This window comes from Bufo bufo, chromosome 7 (genome assembly GCF_905171765.1).
Source record: "Bufo bufo chromosome 7, aBufBuf1.1, whole genome shotgun sequence".
Classification (NCBI taxonomy): Eukaryota; Metazoa; Chordata; class Amphibia; order Anura; family Bufonidae; genus Bufo; species Bufo bufo.
In genome coordinates, this window is record NC_053395.1 from 95,554,195 (window position 1) to 95,573,684 (window position 19,490).

Here is a 19,490-nt window from a genome sequence, read left to right on the forward strand (position 1 = left end):
AAAAGTTAACAGACAACCTTGTAATGTACTGTTTCCGACATATTTCTGCCTCCTGTTTTTTATATTGAAGGCAGAGTGATTTAACACCTGTTTAGATTTGTCATCCAAGTCACAAAATGAAAGGTATGCCGTTTGCAATAAAATTTGCATAAAATAGTTAATTTGCATGTAATTTTAATGGTTCAAAGAATATTGGGCAAAATGGTCGGCCCTCGCACATGTTCACTTTATCAAATCTGGCCCTCCTCGAAAAAAGTTTGGACACCCCTGTATTAAAGGGATTCTGTCACCAGATTTTACCCTATTAAGCTAGCTGACATTAGCGATATGCTAATGTCAGCTAAAGCTAACTAGCCTATTCCTACTTTTATCTATGCCCCCGTTACGCCAGAAATCAAACTTTTATAATATGCTAATTAGCCTCTAGGAGCGGGGGGGGGGGGGGGGGGGGCGCGTTGTTAGCCTCTAGGAGCAGGGAGGGGGCCAAGATTTCACCAGAGCAAAGGGCTGGCAGACAGATGCGAGCGCTGCCTGGACCTGTCAATCAGGACTTGGAGGGAGGTGACAAAGGTGGGAGAACAGAGCCTCTAGAGGCTAATTAGCATATTATAAAAGCTAGATTTCTGGCGTAACAGGGGCACAGATAAAAGTAGGAATAGGCGGTAGGTTTAGCTGACATTAGCACATCGCTAATGTCAGCTAGCTTAATAGGGTAAAATCTGGTGACAGAAACTCTTCAAAAAACAATGACGGAATTGCTGTTTTTTGTCACCTCACTTCCCAAAACAAAAATTTTAATGAAAAGTGATCAAAAAGTCATATGTATCCCAGCCCAGGGCAGCACTATAGGCTGTCCATAAGTGCTGGTAACGGTACACCTAGCAGTGTAAAAATGTAAGCAAACAGCGCCTGCCCTGCATGATGCAGAGGGAGTATTGGAGCATGAAATCTTAAATATGCAGGTTTGAGGTTTATTAACATTTTGGATTGATCAACAGCACTATAGTGACTTTATCTACATTTATTTTAAAGTTGGACCAGCTCTTCAATAGCCAGAAAAGCTTTCACTGGGTTGGTAATGATAATCAATAGGTCATCAGCAAAGGCCAACAGTTCCAATGTGGAGCCCTTCTAGTCTATTATCCTCACGCAAAGCTTAAAAAAATGGGTTCCAGATAGGGTTCCAACTAGGACTCTTGCCGTAGATGAAGAATACATAGAGAGGATAGCCTGAAGAAAATTGGTAGGGATACCATTTTGTTTCAGCACTAAGTCCATAAATTACAAGTCTACTCTATCAAAGGCATTCTCAGCTTCCGTGCCGAGAAGGACTATCAGGGTAGTGTTTTTTCTAGCAAATTGTGTTAGATAACCCATGCAGGATGTATTTTCTTTCTCTTCTGGGTGTACTAAGCCCAGTAGGAATCCTTTGAGGCAGTTGCCCTCAGTTTTATTGTTTATTGTTTAACCCCCTTAATAACTATGACATACTGTGTACATCATGACGTACACACTACGTCGTGAAATCAAAGTGTCACCGCAAGTATACATGTAGTGACACCGGCATGCAAACAGGTGTCATGGACAGCTGATCTGTCTGGGCACCCGGCAGGTGCCCAATCAGAGCGGTTCCTGCCTTTCCATAGCTGTGATTGGTCAGTCAGATTTGACTGACCAACCACAGCAGGCTCAAATCCTACAGCGCAGCTCCGATCTTCTCAACCTGTCAGTGAGTGATGAGGAGAAAGGGGCTGCGCGTTTGTGGAGTCCCTGTAACCCCCCCAAAGTCATAGATTCCCCCAATTCAGGATGGTCGAGCGGAACCCAAGCCTCCCCCAGGATGACCAAGCGGTAGCAGCAGAGTGCCCAAAAAGCCATTTTTTGTCACCTTACATCACAAAAAGTGTAATACCAAGCAATCAAAAAGTCCAATATAGACCAAAATAGTACCCATCAAACTATCTCATCCCACTAAAACTGAGCCTCTACGTGAGACAATTCCCCAAAAAATAAAAAAATATATGGCTAACAGAAAATGGACACACAAAAACATGATTTCTTTTCTTTTCAATTTATGATGGAAACTGAAACAAAAAAATAAATAAATTTGACATATTTTGTATCGACGTGTCCGTAACAACCTGCTCTATAAAAAGAGCACATAATCTAACCTGTCAGGTGAACATCATAAAAAACTGAAAATAATATCTGTGCCAGCACAGCCATTTTTTGGTTACCTTGCCTCACAAAAAGCGTAAAAGTGAATAATTAAAAATCATATGTATGACATGGTGCCTAAAATCCAGTCCAGCAAAATCTGCCCTCCAAAAACCATATGGCACTCCTTTCTTTCTAAGCCCTGCTGTGCGCCTATTCAGCAGTTCATGACCACACATGGGGTGCTTCTGTGAACTGCAGAATCAGGGTAAAAAATATTGAGTATAGTTTGGCTTTTAACCCTTGCTGTGTTACAGGAAAAATTGATTAAAATGGAAAATCTGCCAAAAAAGTTAAATTTTAAAATGTAATCTCCATTTTCCTTTAATTCTTGAGGGGTGTAATTTCTAAAATGAGGTCAATTATGGGTGGTTTGTAATATGCAAGCCTCTCAAAGTGACTTCATAAATGTACTGGTCCTTAACCACCTCAGCCCCCCTAGCTTAAACACCCTTAATGACCAGACCACTTTTTACAATTCTGCACTACACTACTTTCACGGTTTATTGCTCGGTCATGCAACTTACCACCCAAATGAATTTTACCTCCTTTTCTTCTCACTAATAGAGCTTTCATTTGGTGGTATTTCATTGCTGCTGACATTTTTACTTTTTTTGTTATTAATCGAAATTTACCGAAATTTTTGAAAAAAAAAAGACATTTTTCACTTTCAGTTGTAAAATTTTTCAAATAAAACTATATTTCTATATAAATTTTTCTCTAAATTTATTGTTCTACATGTCTTTGATAAAAAAAAAAAAATAAGTGTATGTTTATTGGTTTGGGTAAAAGTTATAGCGTTTACAAACTATGGTACAAAAATGTGAATTTCCGCTTTTCGAAGCAGCTCTGACTTTCTGAGCACCTGTTATGTTTCCTGAGGTTCTACAATGCCCAGACAGTAAAAACACCCCACAAATGAACCCATTTCGGAAAGTAGACACCCTAAGGTATTCGCTGATGGGCATAGTGAGTTCATAGAACTTTTTATTTTTTGTCACAAGTTAGCGGAAAATGATGATTATTTTATTTTTTTTTCTTACAAAGTCTCATATTCCACTAACTTGTGACAAAAAATAAAAACTTCCATGAACTCACTATGCCCATCACGAAATACCTTGGGGTGTCTTCTTTCCAAAATGGGGTCACTTGTGGGGTAGTTATACTGCCCTGGCATTTTAGGGGCCCTAATGCGTGAGAAGTAGTTTGAAATCAAAATGTGTAAAAAATGCCCTGTGAAATCCTAAAGGTGCTCTTTGGAATGTGGGCCCCTTTGCCCACCTAGGCTGCAAAAAAGTGTCACACATGTGGTATCGCCGTACTCAGGAGAAGTTGGGCAATGTGTTTTGGGGTGTCTTTTTACACATGCCCATGCTGGGTGAGATAAATATCTCTGTCAAATGACAACTTTGTATAAAAAAAATGGGAAAAGTTGTCTTTTAGAGAGATATTTCTCTCACCCAGCATGGGCATGTGCGTGAGAAGTAGTTTTAAATCAAAATGTGTAAAAAAATGCCCTGTGAAATCCTAAAGGTGCTCTTTGGAATGTGGGCCCCTTTGCCCACCTAGGCTGCAAAAAAGTGTCACACATGTGGTATCGCCGTCCTCAGGAGAAGTTGGGCAATGTGTTTTGGGGTGTCTTTTTACATATACCCATGCTGAGTGAGAGAAATATCTCTCTAAAAGACAACATTTCCCATTTTTTTTATACAAAGTTGGCATTTGACCGAGATATTTATCTCACCCAGCATGGGTATATGCAAAATGACACCCCAAAACACATTGCCCAACTTCTCCTGAATACGGCGATACCACATGTGTGACACTTTTTTGCAGCCTAGATGCGCAAAGGGGCCCAAATTCCTTTTAGGAGGGCATTTTTAGACATTTGGATCCCAGACTTCTTCTCACGCTTTAGGGCCCCTAAAATGCCAGGGCAGTATAAATACCCCACATGTGACCCCATTTTGGAAAGAAGACACCCCAAGGTATTCAATGAGAGGCATGGCGAGTTCATAGAAGATTTTTTTTTTTTTTGGCACAAGTTAGCGGAAATTGATTTTTATAAATTTTTTCTCACAAAGTCTCCCTTTCCGCTAACTTGGGACAAAAAGTTCAATCTTTCATGGACTCAATATGCCCCTCAGCGAATACCTTGGGGTGTCTTCTTTCCGAAATGGGGTCACATGTGGGGTATTTTTACTGCCCTGGCATTTTAGGGGCCCTAAAGCGTGAGAAGAAGTCTGGAATATAAATGTCTAAAAAAATTTACGCATTTGGATTCCGTGAGCGGTATGGTGAGTTCATGTGAGATTTTATTTTTTGTCACAAGTTAGTGGAATATGAGACTTTGTAAGAAAAAACAAAAATAAATAAAAATCTATTTCCGCTAACTTGTGACAAAAAAATGTCTGAATGGAGCCTTACAGGGGGGTGATCAATGACAGGGGGGTGATCAGGGAGTCTATATGGGGTGATCACGCCCTGTCATTGATCACCCCCCTGTAAGGCTCCATTCAGACGTCCGTATGTGGTTTGCGGATCCGATCCATGGATCCGTAAAACACATACGGACGTCTGAATGGAGCCTTACAGGGGGGTGATCAATGACAGGGGGGTGATCAGGGAGTCTATATGGGGTGATCACGCCCTGTCATTGATCACCCCCCTGTAAGGCTCCATTCAGACGTCCGTATGTGTTTTGCGGATCCGATCAATGGATCCGTAAAACACATACGGACGTCTGAATGGAGCCTTACAGGAGGGTGATCATTGACAGGGGGGTGATCAATGACAGGGGGGTGATCAGGGAGTCTATATGAGGTGATCACCCCCCTGTCATTGATCACCCCCCTGTAAGGCTCCATTTAGACGTCCGTATGTGTTTTGCGAATCCGATCCATGGATCCGTAAAACACATACGGATGTCTGAATGGAGCCTTACAGGGGGGTGATCAATAACAGGGGGGTGATCAGGGAGTCTATATGGGGTGATCACCCCCCTGTCATTGATCACCCCCCTGTAAGGATCCATTCAGACGTCCGTATGTGTTTTGCGGATCCGATCCATGGATCCGTAAAACACATACGGACGTCTGAATGGAGCCTTACAGGGGGGTGATCAATGACAGGGGGGTGATCAATGACAGGGGGGTGATCAATGACAGGGGGGTGATCAATGACAGGGGGGTGATCAGGGAGTCTATATGGGGTGATCACCCCCCTATCATTGATCACCCCCCTGTAAGGCTCCATTAAGATGTCCGTATGTGTTTTGCGGATCCGATCCATGGATCCGTAAAACACATACGGACGTCTGAATGGAGCCTGACAGGGGGGTGATCAATGACAGGGGGGTGATCAGGGAGTCTATATGGGGTGATCACCCCCCTGTCATTGATCACCCCCCTGTAAGGCTCCATTCAGACGTCCGTATGTGTTTTGCGGATCCGATCCATGGATCCGTAAAACACATACGGACGTCTGAATGGAGCCTTACAGGGGGGTGATCAATGACAGGGGGGTGATCAGGGAGTCTATTTGGGGTGATCAGGGGTTAATAAGAGGTTAATAAGTGACAGGGGGGGTGCAGTGTAGTGTGGTGCTACTTATTACAGAGCTGCCTGTGTCCTCTGGTGGTCGATCCAAGCAAAAGGGACCACCAGAGGACCAGGTAGCAGGTATATCAGACGCTGTTATCAAAACAGCGTCTAATATACCTGTTAGGGGTTAGAAAAATCGCATCTACAGCCTGCCGCCGAACGATCGCTGCTGGCAGGCTGTAGATCCACTCGCTTACCTGCAGTTCCTGTGAACGCGCGCGCCTGTGTGCGCGTGTTCACAGGAAATCTCGCGTCTTGCGAGATGACGCGTAGATGCGTGACTCTGCCTGAGTGAGCCGCCTCCGGAACGCGATCCTGCGTTAGGCGGTCCGGAGGCGGTTAAAAAAGTGGGTTTTGGAAATTTTATTCAAAAATTTTAAGAATTGCTTCTACAATTCTAAGTCTTCTAATGCCGTTAAAAAAATAAAATGACATTTACAAAATGATGCCAACATAAAGTAGACACATGGGAAATGTAAAGTAATAACTATTTTGTGAGGTATCACTATCTGTCTTAAAAGAAAAATTTAAATTTTTAAAATTACACATTTTTCAAAAATTTCTATAAATTTAGGATGTTTTTATAAAGAAAGCTGGTTTATATCGACTCAAATTTACCACTAACGTGAAATACAATGTAGATCATACGAGTGTATTACTGTAGTGCAGCGGCGGCATGAAGCGCACAGCGTCATAGCAACCAATGACGCCGTGCGCTCCTGCTCTCAGCAGGAATCCAGGCTGGGTTACCACGGACCGCTCACAATCGTGAAACACTGTCGTGTGCATTCGGCTTAAGAAGTAGGGGAGAAGTAGATCTTTAAAAGAGGTATAATAGTAACCAGACAATCCATGTGATGCTGGACTTTTGTTTAAAATTGGTTTGTTTCAGTGCCACTTCTAATTTCCCTAATGTAAATGGGAGTGACCGTAAATGTTTGTGTATCGTCCACCCTATCCTATGAAGATTCCCCCTGAAAAAGTAGATTACTATGTAACTGGGTATCACATTCACAGAACCTGGCCGCTTTATGTTTAGTGGAATATACTGAACATTGTACATTTTAAATTTTCAAAATGATCATGAAGCATCAATGAAATGTGAAAAGCAAACAGTCAATGGTACTATGATTGGTATATATTTTGCTATATATTACCTGATAATTCATGAGAATATGCATAATATAGTCAAACACTTCTTCTGCTATTCGTCCGCCTGGTCTCCATGGCAGCAATACAAACTGGATTCCGAGAAGGGGCACAAGGATGAGAGTTGCCCTCACAGCTTTCATGTAGAGATTGGATTCAGCTTGATGTGTAACTTTCAATTTTGTTATCAGAACACGTACAATGTTCAGCAGGAAAAAGAGGTTTACCTTTAAAAAAAAAGAAAGGAAAAAAAAAAAAAGGATAATCCATAATTATATGATTCATATTTTCACAGAGTTTTAACCTCACTACAAATATAATGAATAAAGCAGTATTTACTGTACATGCATGCATAAAGATTGGTAGGTCCATAAACAAGACAAAAGAAAAAGTAAATTCTGACGGAACTCATTGAATACTACAGTCCATTTTCACGAAAGACCAGACACTGCTACTACTGATTTGTCTTGTCAGATAACAACCAGATAAAGAAGCAGCATTTCTTCTCCATCCATTCTATCAACTTTGTGTCACCATTTTAGTCAGACTGTCCAGGTAATTGTGCAATGCAAAGCCTGTATTACACTGCCCGAAATTTTGGCAGATAATTGCTAACGAGTATTCACATGAATGCTTGTTAGCGATCACCTGGCAGTATAACACTGCCGCCGACTGCCCCATGATCATCGGGCAATCCAGATCTTTTGACATGTTAAATTTTCATGGTGTCTAATAACAATCTCCTCCATCTCCTCTGCTAGTGAGCAAGCGATTGCCGGGAGGGAAGCATTCAATGACAATTGTCAGCCACATCAGGCTGTATAATACTGCCTTAACTCTAATCACAGCAACACCCATTATACAATTATAGTCAAAGAAAATTGTACATACCAACAATGCAGCACAAATAGGTCCGTGAATGATATAGAGTAAATGTGTGTCAGAACTAATCCAGCAGCTGAAAGGAGATATTAATAATAGATATTACACAAAAAATAAAAATAAATCAAGAATATGCAAATAATATTTTATTTGAAGAGTACTTGATGCTTACTTGTCATTATAATACAAAGTTCTTGCAACAGCATGTATACAGGCAGGAATCAGTGGAAAACCTGTAAATTTAAATAATTTAATGTACAAAATATAAATATACACACTCAAAACACAAATACATGCAGATGGTTCATTTCAGGGGTTTTCCAGGAGTTTAATATTAATGGGTTATTCTCAGAATAGTTCATCAGTTTCTGATCAGCCACTCTAGGGCACTGAAGAGCCTCGTCATTTTGGTGAGCACCGTGGCCTCTTTGTAGGCCAGTGACGTCACGTTCATCAGTAATGTGGCCTAGGCACAGCTCAGTCCTATTCAGGTGAAGGGGCTTGATATACAATACCAAGTACAGCCACTATACAATGAATAGCGCTGTGGCCTGGTATGCTCTGAAGAGGCTACAGCACTCACTGGAGTGCTGCAGCCTCTTCAAATAGCTGCTCAGTGGTGGCGCCAGGTGGAGGAACCCCACGGATTCAAAATTGATGACCTATTCTGAGGAGAGATCATCAATATTTTACTCCCGCAGGACCCGTTTAACACCCTAGTGACCAGAACTGAAAAGACCTTTATGACCAGACACTTTCAAAAATAGTAGTGTCAACAGTTTATGTTTTTAATTAACAAACTGCAAAGTGAATGAACAAAAGCAGAATGCTCCATTCACTTTTATATGAGTCAAAGAACAGCTGAGCATGTTTGAAGCAGCTAGAGTGCTGAAGGTTGCTGATCCATGGCTCCGGGCTGGCGATGACCTTCCCTTCACACATTGTGGCATGATGATAAGATCACAGTGGCATGATAATGAGATTGCAGCAGGGCTGCCTAAAGCCTGCAATGTGTATTGTACTGAGGTCGTCGGGCTACCGCTGAACCTGTTGTAATCACGCCACATTGTGCCAACCCCTGCCCCTGATCAATGTGCTGCTGCACACTAATACCGCCTTTGATATAGGACAAGAAGATAGAAATCACACCAGACACTATTCTACCCTTGGGGTCCCAAAGGACCTATGGTTCCTCCCATTCCAAGCATAGGAGGCAGTGGGGGGGGGGGGAAGATTACTATGGGCACTATAAGGATATTACTGGGGGCAGTGAGGGGGAGCATTACTGTAGGCACTATAGGGATATTAGTGGAGACAGTAGGGGAAGGCATTACTGGGGTCAATTTGGGTCATTATTATTATTACTACTGGGGGCACAAAAGGAGCATTATTATCACTGGAGGCACATAATTTTTACTGGAGGCAGAATATGGGGCATTATTATTGAGGGCACAATAGAGGGCATATTTATTTCTGGAGGCACAATATGGGGCATTGTTAATACTGGGGGCATTTTTATTACTGGGGGAACTGTGGGGGCATTATCATTACTGGAGGCACAATATGGAACATTATTATTACTTGGGAACTAAGCAGGGCATGTTATTGCTGGGGCATATTTGTTATTGAGGACACTATAGGGGGCATAATTATTACTAAGGGACTTTTTTTTCCTGCAGTAGAGTATTTGTGGGCATTGGGGAGCACAGTAGGCAAAATACTGGTGGTAGGGTGGGGAGGATGATGGAAATGTGAGGACTATAAAATGTCTGTGTGGTAAACTCTGCTGAGATGAGACATGGCTGAAAGATGCCCCGTACCTCCTGCAAGCCCCCTGCTGCTCCCCAGAAATGACCGGGGCTGTGCAGACGCACATGTCATTTCAGAGAGGGTACGGGGCCCCCTTTCTCATGATCGGTGGGTGTCCCCTTCAGTAGGTTCCCACTGATCTGATAGTTATCCCCTATTCGGTGGGTAGGGGATAACTTTTACCTACCAGAATACCCCTTTAAGCAAGCCTAAATTTATAGAAGATCTGTGGTTAGGTGTCCAAGTTGTTTGGAACAAACCTCCTTGCTGAGTTCCTTCAAAAACTGTGTGCAAGTGTACCTAGACGAATTGATGTTGTTTTGAAGGCAAAGGCTGGTGACAGCCAATATTGATTTGATGTAGATTTCTCTTTTGTTCATTCACTTAGTATTTTGATAATTGATAAAAATAAACTATTAACAATTCTATTTTTAAAGCATTCTTACATTAAAAAAGGTCCCTTAAGATCACGCAGAAGGCAATTTCATTTGGAGCTGGGGGTGGCGCCAAGTAGGATATGGGGTCCATCACCATCTCATCAAGAGAACAGCTGTTAAAATGCAGAAGAAAAGTTGGCACCTCATTAAACAACTTGCTACTTGAAATGATCTCTCACTCTTTGCAATCTAGGCCCAAGGAACTTCAGTTCCATGCTGACCAGAGTATACTCATCTACAATTCCAGGAAGGCTCAATTCAGCTACAATTCTCAAATGATCCAAATTCGCTGATGAATTTGTCTCATCCTTAAAGGGAACCTGTCACCTGGATTTTGGGTATAGTGCTGAGGACATGGGTTGCTAGATGGCCGCTAGCACATCCACAATACCCATTCCCCATAGCTCTGTGTGCTTTTATTGTGTAAAAAAAACTATTTCATACATATGCAAATTAACCTGAGATGAGTCCTGTCCCTGACTCATCTCACATACAGGACTCATCTCAGGTTAATTTGCATATGTATCAAATAGTTTTTTTTACACAATAAAAGCACACAGAGCTATGGGGACTGGGTATTGCGGATGTGCTAGCGGCGATCTAGCAACCCATGTCCTCAGCTCTATACATTAAATCCTAGTGACAGGTTCCCTTTAAACCTAACACTTTTGTCTACAAAAGCTACTCCAGTTTTCCTCCTCCACCCTCCTACAAAGTGGATTTTTGTGCGACTGTCGCGTCGCAGTCGCAGTGCGACACCTAGCATTGTCGCAAAGTAGTTGTACTCTTTTTGTCACATTTGCCTTAGACTGTTTTCGCATGACACATTGTACTTCTTGTTAGTGGTAAATTACAGTTAAAGGGGTTTGCCACTTTTTGGCTACTGCTAACCAATGTGTTTGTAAGAAGTTTATATGGTACTTACTAATATAGTCTTTGTTAAAATTATTTTCTATTTTCTTCATTTCAAAAGGTATACCCTATTGTTTGCCAAGTCTTTTGTGCTGTCTGCAAAGAGGTTCTGTCCATAAAATGGTTGCTGATGGACGGTCATTTGACCAGAAACATCACTAAGCCTCCTCCATTCACATACACTGCACCCACACTAAACTCCTAACAGTGCAAGTGCAGATGGGAGGTGCAGTGTATTTGAATGCAGAAGGCTGAGTGATGTGATGTGTCATGGAGGTGATTTGCCTGGTCATATGATCCTCCATTAGCAGCCATTTTAAGGAGAGGACCTTCCCGTGGACAGCATAAAAGACTTGCCAAATAAGGGGGCATACCTGGTGAAATATGAAAACTGGCATAAAATTTCAACAAAGGTTATATATCTAAGTGCCATATAGTCATCTTACAAACACATTATTGAACATAACCAGAAAGTGGCCAACCCCTTTAATATATTTTACCTTTATTTATAAAAATATCCCAAATTTACAAACATTTTTGAAAAGTTCACAATTTTTTAAATTTGAATTTCTCTGCTTTTAAGATCACAAAGGAGTGCCCAAAATAATAAAAAATCTCGAACAACTTAAAGGGGTTGTCTCACTTCATACTTTGGTGGCATATCACTAGGATATGCCACTAATGTCTGATTGGTGTGGGTCTCACCTCTGGGACCAACACTAATCTCTAAAATGGCGTCTGCAAAGTGAAGGGGAGTGCACCACACATGCGTGGCCACCCTCTATTCATTTCTATGGGACTGACAAAAATAGCTGTTACACTCTCCTTCACTTTGTGGGTTCCGTTTTAGAGATAGCTGTAGGTTCCAGAGGCTAGGTCCTAGCGATATGCCACCAGTGCTTGAGAAGACACAAACCCTTTACGTTACTTCCTGCGGAGGAGGCAAAATGGTCCCCGAACACTCCGTTATGGCTTAATCCCCGGCTTCCCCAGTTTGTGAGATTTCCTAATTCTCAGATTTAGAAGTGACATGGCACTACCACTTTGTCGCATATTGTCGACAGGGGGGTCCCTATGCTCTTTCCAGTAACTGCAGACTAACATTAATTTCCCAAATAATGCACTTTAAAAGTATTACCAACTGAAGCATTCACCATTTGGAGGCCTAGATATTTTCTTAGATCTCCCTCTTATTGAAGGAATGGCACATAATGTGAAGTTGTTAAAACCTCTCTCTTCTTGTTATGGGCATACAACCCATTATCTGGCTCCACTATGAGATATGGTACTTACACGTTGGCAGAGGGATATTCCTGATATGGATGAGTAGGATTCTAAGAATTTTCAGTGCACCTCGGGTTCCCCTCTAATTAGTGCTAAAGATCAGCTAGTGCAGGTTAAGTTTATTTATAGGATATATTATACCCCGTCCAAACTGTATGTGATTGTTGCCTTGCCCCTGGTGGAATGTCCTAGATGCCAGATGGCTGATGGCACAACGCTAAATATGTTTTGGAAGTGTAATGTTTTGCCGATTTACTGACTAAAAGTGCTTGACTTTATAGAGAATCAATTGAATACTTCTAAAAATGCTGCCTCCTCAAAGCCTGTCTTCAGATTAGTAGCTCTTTAGAGCCCTATGTAAACTCCAGTCTCTGCCGGTATCAGCACTGTGAATCTTTATATTATGAGGCAGATAACTGCTCAGCTGTGTCCCTGTGCTTCTGAAAGGAGTTCACCGTGCCTCGTACTGACAAACTGAAGTGTTTTCTAATGATGCTCCTCCCCATAGCAGCGTATCTGGTCCTCATTCCTACCCACCAGCTTGTGAATAAGAGGTGAGGTGAACTCCAAAGCACATGGACACAACAGCAGCTATCTCACCTGTTATCTGTGCATAATATAAAACTTCACAGTGCTGATACCGGCAGAGACCAAAGTGTACATAGGGCTGTGTGCTCTGCTTTCTCATACAGGATGTCCTGCAGGAGGAGGACGGATTTCATGCTCATAAATCTGACAGACGCCATTTTAACTTCTTCACTGATTGTCCTCTAGACAAAATGAGCCATGATAAATAATAAAAACATTTAAGAATTTATAATAACATGTTTTCTCACTATTTTCATTTTTATCTTTCCCAGAGAAACCCTTTAAGGTTATTCTGTTTAATTGGAAACAACCAAAAAGACCAACTAAATCTGTTTGGATCTGGGAAGTTAAAAAGAAAATGTACCCTCTGTATAAACTTACTTATGGTATGTGTCTCATAGGTGCCCTTATAAGTTTAATAAGGTCTGGAGCCTTTGTCCTCTTAAGCCTTTTTTCTACTTCTCCTTGGGAATCGTGTTGTTTCCCTCCCTCTCCCTTCACCACTTAGGCTTCTTTTTTCCCTTAGTCTTTTTCCTATGTTGTTACAATGTCCAAGTGATAATTATAATAATCTTTATATAGTTGCACCATATTATACAACATCTTTTGATTGTACACCATTTATGGATATTTGCGATCCTGTCCTAAATGCTGTAGGGCGTTATTGTTTATTTTTAAATATACCGTATGTTCCTTTAAAAGAAATATCTCAAACAATAACAACAGTCTAAAATGAAAAAATATATTATACTGACCCCTTTCACCAGCATCATACTGTGTTGTACTGGTCTAGTCCTTCTGCCACTGTCTGTTTACACACTGTAGCCAGTGAAGTGCCGCTACAGTATATGGAATATGTCCGCTGCATCAAATCATTGTCCTCAGCAGTCTAGCACTGAAAACAGAGATTGGCCGTGGTGGTCATGTGTCATAAAGATGCAGTGGCAGGAGGACCAGACCAGCGCCACAGAGAATGGTCAGTATAATATGAAAGGTAAAAATAATATGAGTTTTATTTTAGGCTACCCCTTTAAATGCTATGTGACCTGAGACTGACCAACTTAAAAGCCATATCATCAGGAAGGAATCACTGTATATACCAATAGTTCATCAATTGGTGGCTACTATATAAATTACAATAATACCAGTGTATTGAAATTGTGTATACAGTGCCTTGCAAAAGTATTCACCCCCCCCCCCCTTGACTTTTTTCATATTTTGGTGCCTCACAACCTGGAATTACCATGGATTGTTTGACGATTTGCATCATTTAATTTATAGAACATGCCTGGACACGGACTGGGAGAAAACGTCTGTAAGTGGGTAACTGGCTCAATGATAGAAAACAGAGGGTGGTTATTAACGGTACATACTCAGATTGGGTCACTGTCACTAGTGCGGTACCTCAGGGGTCAGTATTGGGCCCTATTCTCTTCAATATATTTATTAATGATCTTGTAGAAGGCTTGCATAGTAAAATAAAAATTTTCGCAGATGACACTAAATTGTGTAAAGTAATTTACACTGAAGAGGACAGTATACTACTACAGAGGGATCTGGATAGATTGCAGGCTTGGGCAGAGAAGTGGCAGATGAGGTTTAACACTGACAAATGTAAAGTTATGCACATGGGAAGGAATAATGCAAGAAACCCGTACATACTAAATGGTAAAACACTCGGTAACACTGACATGGAAAAGGATCTAGGAATTTTAATAAACAGGAAACTAAGCTGCAAAAACCAGTGTCAGGCAGCTGCTGCCAAGGCCAATAAGATAATGGGTTGCATCAAAAGGGGCATAGATGCCCATGATAAGAACATAGTCCTACCACTTTACCAATCGCTAGTCAGACCACACATGGAGTACTGTGTACAGTTCTGGGCTCCTGTCAACAAGGCAGACATAGCAGAGCTGGAGAGGGTCCAGAGGAGGGTAACTAAAGTAATAACTGGAATGGGGCAACTACAGTACCCTGAAAGATAATCAAAATTAGGGGTTTTCACTTTAGAAAAAAGACGACTGAGGGGAGAACTAATAACTATGTATAAATATATCAGGGGTCAGTACAGAGATCTATCCCATCATCTATTTATCCCCAGGACTGTGACTGCGACGAGGGGACATCCTCTGCATCTGGTGGAAAGAAGGTTTGCACACAAACATAGAAAAGGATTCTTTACGGTAAGAGCAGTGAGACTATGGAACTCTCTGCCTGAGGAGGTGGTGATGGTGAGTTCACTAAAAGAGTTCAAGAGGGGCCTGAATGTATTTCTGGAGCGTAATAATATTACAGGTTATAGCTACTAGAGAGGGGTCGTTGATCCAGGGAGTTATTCTGATTGCCTGATTGGAGTCGGGAAGGAATTTTTTATTCCCCTAAAGTGGGGAAAATTGGCTTCTACTTCAGTTTTTTTTTTTGCCTTCCTCTGGATCAACTTGCAGGATAACAGGCCGAACTGGATGCACAAATGTCTTTTTTTGGCCTTATGTACTATGTTACTATGCCCACAACTTTGAAGTTGTTTGTTTATTTTTATTGTGAAGCAAACAACAAAAATGACAAAATAACAGAAAAGGTCACTGTGCATTCACGCCCCTAAAGTCAATACTTTGTAGAGCCACCTTTTGGGGCAATCACAGCTCCAAGTCGCTTTGGATAAGTCTCTATGAGTTTGCCATATCTTACCACTGGGATTTGTGCCCATTCCTCCTTGGAAAACTGCTCCAGCAACTTCAAGTTGGATGGTTTGCGCTTGTGAACAGCAATCTTTAAGTCTGACCACAGATTTTCTATTAGATTGAGATCTGGACTTTGACTAGGCCATTCCAACACATTTACATGTTTCCCGTTAAACCACTCAAGTGTTGATTTAGCAGTGTGTTTGGGGTCATTGTCCTGCTGGAAGGTGAACCTCCATCCTAGCCTCAAATCACGCACAGAGTGGTACAGGTTTTACTCAATAATATCCCTGTATTTAACACCATCCATCTTTCCCTCAACTCTGACCAGTTTCCCAGTCCTGGCTGCTGAAAAACAGTTTCACTGTGGGGATGGTGTTCTTTGGGTGAAGTGATGTGTTGGGTTTGCGCCAGACAGAGTTTTGGTGGGCGGCCGTCTCCTGGCAGGTTTGCTGTTGTGCCATGTTCTTTCCATTTGGTTATGATAGATTTGATGGTGCCCCTAAGGATCATCAAAGATTTGGATATTTTTTTTATAACCTAACCCTGACTTGTTCTTCTCAACAACATTGTCCCTTACTTGTTTGGAGAGTTCCTTGGTCTTCATGGCAGTGTTTGGTTAGAAATGCCTCTTGCTTAGGTGTTGCAGCCTCTGGGGCCTTTAAAAAAAGGTGTGTATATGTAATGACAGATCATGTGACACTTAGATTGCACACAGGTGGACATCATTTCACTAATTATGTGACTTCTGAAGGTAACTGGTTGCATCAGGGCTTTTTATGGGCTTCCTAACAAAGGGGGTAAATACATACGCACATGCCAATTTTCTGTTTAATATTTCTAAACAATAGTTTTATTTATATATTTTTCTAATTTCACTTCACCAACTTAGACTATTGTGTTCTGATCCATCACATAAAATTCATATTAACAAAACATTGAACTTAAGGCTGTAATGTAACAAAATATGAAAAAAGTCAGGGGGTTGAATACTTTTGCAAGTCACTGTACTTTATTATTTGGGACTAAACACTGTACTAGGTTATCAGTATAATATATTCTATTCCACCGAATGCATCATTAGAAATCCACCCTGCTTCTACTGACCACATATTCTACAACACTACTAAAAGATTGTAAACACTTGCATCTGTCCCTGGCCTAAAAAGTTTTCACGATATAATTATGCATTTTACTGAAACCCAGACAAGGGACCATATCAGAGGAAGCAAGTTTTTATTATTATATTATTAGTAAAGTTCTTTAGTGTAGGGGGACTGTGAGGCTACCTGCATATGGTGCAGATTTGTATGCAGAAAATCTGCATGAAAAATGTGATAAAAACACACACATAAACTGTCACTATATCATATTTTGTGCAGTTTCTGGTGCAGATTTTCTGTGTACTTTAATAATCCCATCAAAGTCTATGGGGAAACCACATAACATCAGCCGCAGAAAAGCACAAACAATTGACATGCTGCGGATTTTAAAAGTCACACCACAGGTAATGAGATTAGTAAAACCTTATTAAAAACCTTAGTTTTTTTTTTTAGATTAGTAAAACATAGAAACAGAATGTGTCGGCAGATAAGAACCATTTGGCCCATCTAGTCTGCCCAATATATCTGAATCCTATGAATAGTCCCTGGCCCTATCTTATATGAAGGATAGCCTTATGCCTATTCCATGCATGCTTAAACCCCTTCACTGTATTTGCAGCTACCACTTCTGCAGGAAGGCTATTCCATGCATCCACTACTCTCTCAGTAAAATAATACTTCCTTATATTACTTTTAAACCTTTGCCCCTCTAATTTAAAACTGTGTCCTCTTGTGGTAGTTTTTCTTCTTTTAAATATGCTCTCCTCCTTTACCGAGTTGATTCCCTTTATGTATTTAAAAGTTTCTATCATATCCCCCCTGTCTCTTCTTTCTTCCAAGCTATACATATTAAGGTCCTTTAACCTTTCCTGGTAAGTTTTATCCTGCAATCCATGTACTAGTTTAGTAGCTCTTCTCTGAACTCTCTCTAGAGTATCTATATCCTTCTGGAGATATGGCCTCCAGTACTGCGCACAATACTCCAAGTGAGGTCTCACCAGTGTTCTGTACAGCGGCATAAGCACTTCACTCTTTCTACTGCTTATACCTCTCCCTATACATCCAAGCATTTCGTGCTGCCCTATTACATTGTCTTCTGACCTTTAAGTCTTCTGAAATAATTACTCCTAAATCCCTTTCCTCAGATACTGAGGTCAGGACTGTGTCAAATATTCTATATTCTGCCCTTGGGTTTTTACGCCCCAGGTGCATTATCTTGCACTTATCCACATTAAATTTCAGTTTCCAGAGTTCTGACCATTCTTCTAGTTTTCCTAAATCCTTTTCCATTTGGCGTTTCCCTCCAGGAACATCAACCCTGTTACATATCTTTGTGTCATCAGCAAAAAGACAAACCTTACCATTGAGGCCTTTTGCAATATCACTTATGAAGATATTAAACAAAATTGGTCCCAGTACAGATCCCTGTGGAACCCCACTGGTAACATGACCTTGTTTTGAATGTTCTCCATTGACTACAACCCTCTGCTGTCTGTCACTCAGCCACTGCCTAATCCACTCAACAATATGGGAGTCCATGCTCAATGACTGCAGTTTATTGATAAGTCTTCTATGTGGGACAGTGTCAAAAGCCTTACTAAAATCTAGATATGCGATGTCTACTGCACCTCCACCGTCTATTATTTTAGTCACCCAGTCAAAAAAATCTATAAGATTTGTTTGACATGATCTCCCTGAAGTAAACCCATGTTGTTTTTCATCTTGCAATCCATGGGATTTTAGATGTTCCACAATCCTATCCTTTAATAGGGTTTCCATTAATTTGCCTGCTATTGATGTCAGACTCACTGGTCTATAGTTGCTCGATTCCTCCCTACTACCTTTCTTGTGAATGGGCACGACATTTGCCAATTTCCAATCTTCCGGGACGACTCCTGTTACTAATGATTGGTTAAATAAATCTGTTAACGGTTTTGCTAGCTCACCACTAAGCTCTTTTAATAATTTTGGGTGTATCTCATCAGGCCCCTGTGACTTATTTGTCTTCACTTTAGACAGCAAACTTAGAACATCTTCCTCTGTAAAGACACATGCATCAAACGATTTATTAGTCATCCTTTCTAGTGGAGGTCCTTCTCCTTTTTCTTTTGTAAAAACTAAACAGAAGTATTCATTAAGGCAGTCGGCTAGCCCTTTATTCTCTTCTACATACCTTCCGTCCTTTGTTTTTAATTTAGTTATTCCTTGTTTTAATTTCCTTTTTTCATTTATATATCTGAAGAATGTCTTATCCCCTTTTTTCATAGACTGAGCTAGTTTTTCTTCTGCCTGCGCTTTAGAAGTTCTTATAACTTCTAAGTAAAAGCAAAAAAAGGAGGAGACCAATGTGGTACTCAGCAGAAGTGGCCCAAATCATTAAAAATAAAAAGCTAGCATTTTGTAATTATAAAAAAACCCAGAGCAATGAAGATAAGGAAATCTACAAGATTAGGCAGAGAGAGGCCAAGCAAGTTATAAGAACTTCTAAAGCGCAGGCAGAAGAAAAACTAGCTCAGTCTATGAAAAAAGGGGATAAGACATTCTTCAGATATATAAATGAAAAAAGGAAATTAAAACAAGGAATAACTAAATTAAAAACAAAGGACGGAAGGTATGTAGAAGAGAATAAAGGGCTAGCCGACTGCCTTAATGAATACTTCTGTTCAGTTTTTACAAAAGAAAAAGGAGAAGGACCTCCACTAGAAAGAATGACTATTAAATCGTTTGATGCATGTATCTTTACAGAGGAAGATGTTCTAAGTTTGCTGTCTAAGGTGAAGACAGATAAGTCACAGGGGCCTGATGAGATACACCCAAAATTATTAA

General features: G+C 40.8%; 1 protein-coding gene across 1 annotated transcript in view; it reads right to left on the reverse strand.

The window, feature by feature from the left end:
- Nucleotides 1–19,490, reverse strand: part of CALCRL (calcitonin receptor like receptor) — a 496,395-nt gene that overhangs the window by 131,021 nt on the left and 345,884 nt on the right. The window contains exons 9-11 of the mRNA XM_040439799.1: nt 8,023–8,083; nt 7,860–7,926; nt 6,977–7,195 (exon numbers count right to left, since the gene is read on the reverse strand). Of these exons, the coding sequence (XP_040295733.1) occupies nt 6,977–7,195; nt 7,860–7,926; nt 8,023–8,083 (347 nt within the window). The remainder of the gene's footprint in view (nt 1–6,976; nt 7,196–7,859; nt 7,927–8,022; nt 8,084–19,490) is intronic.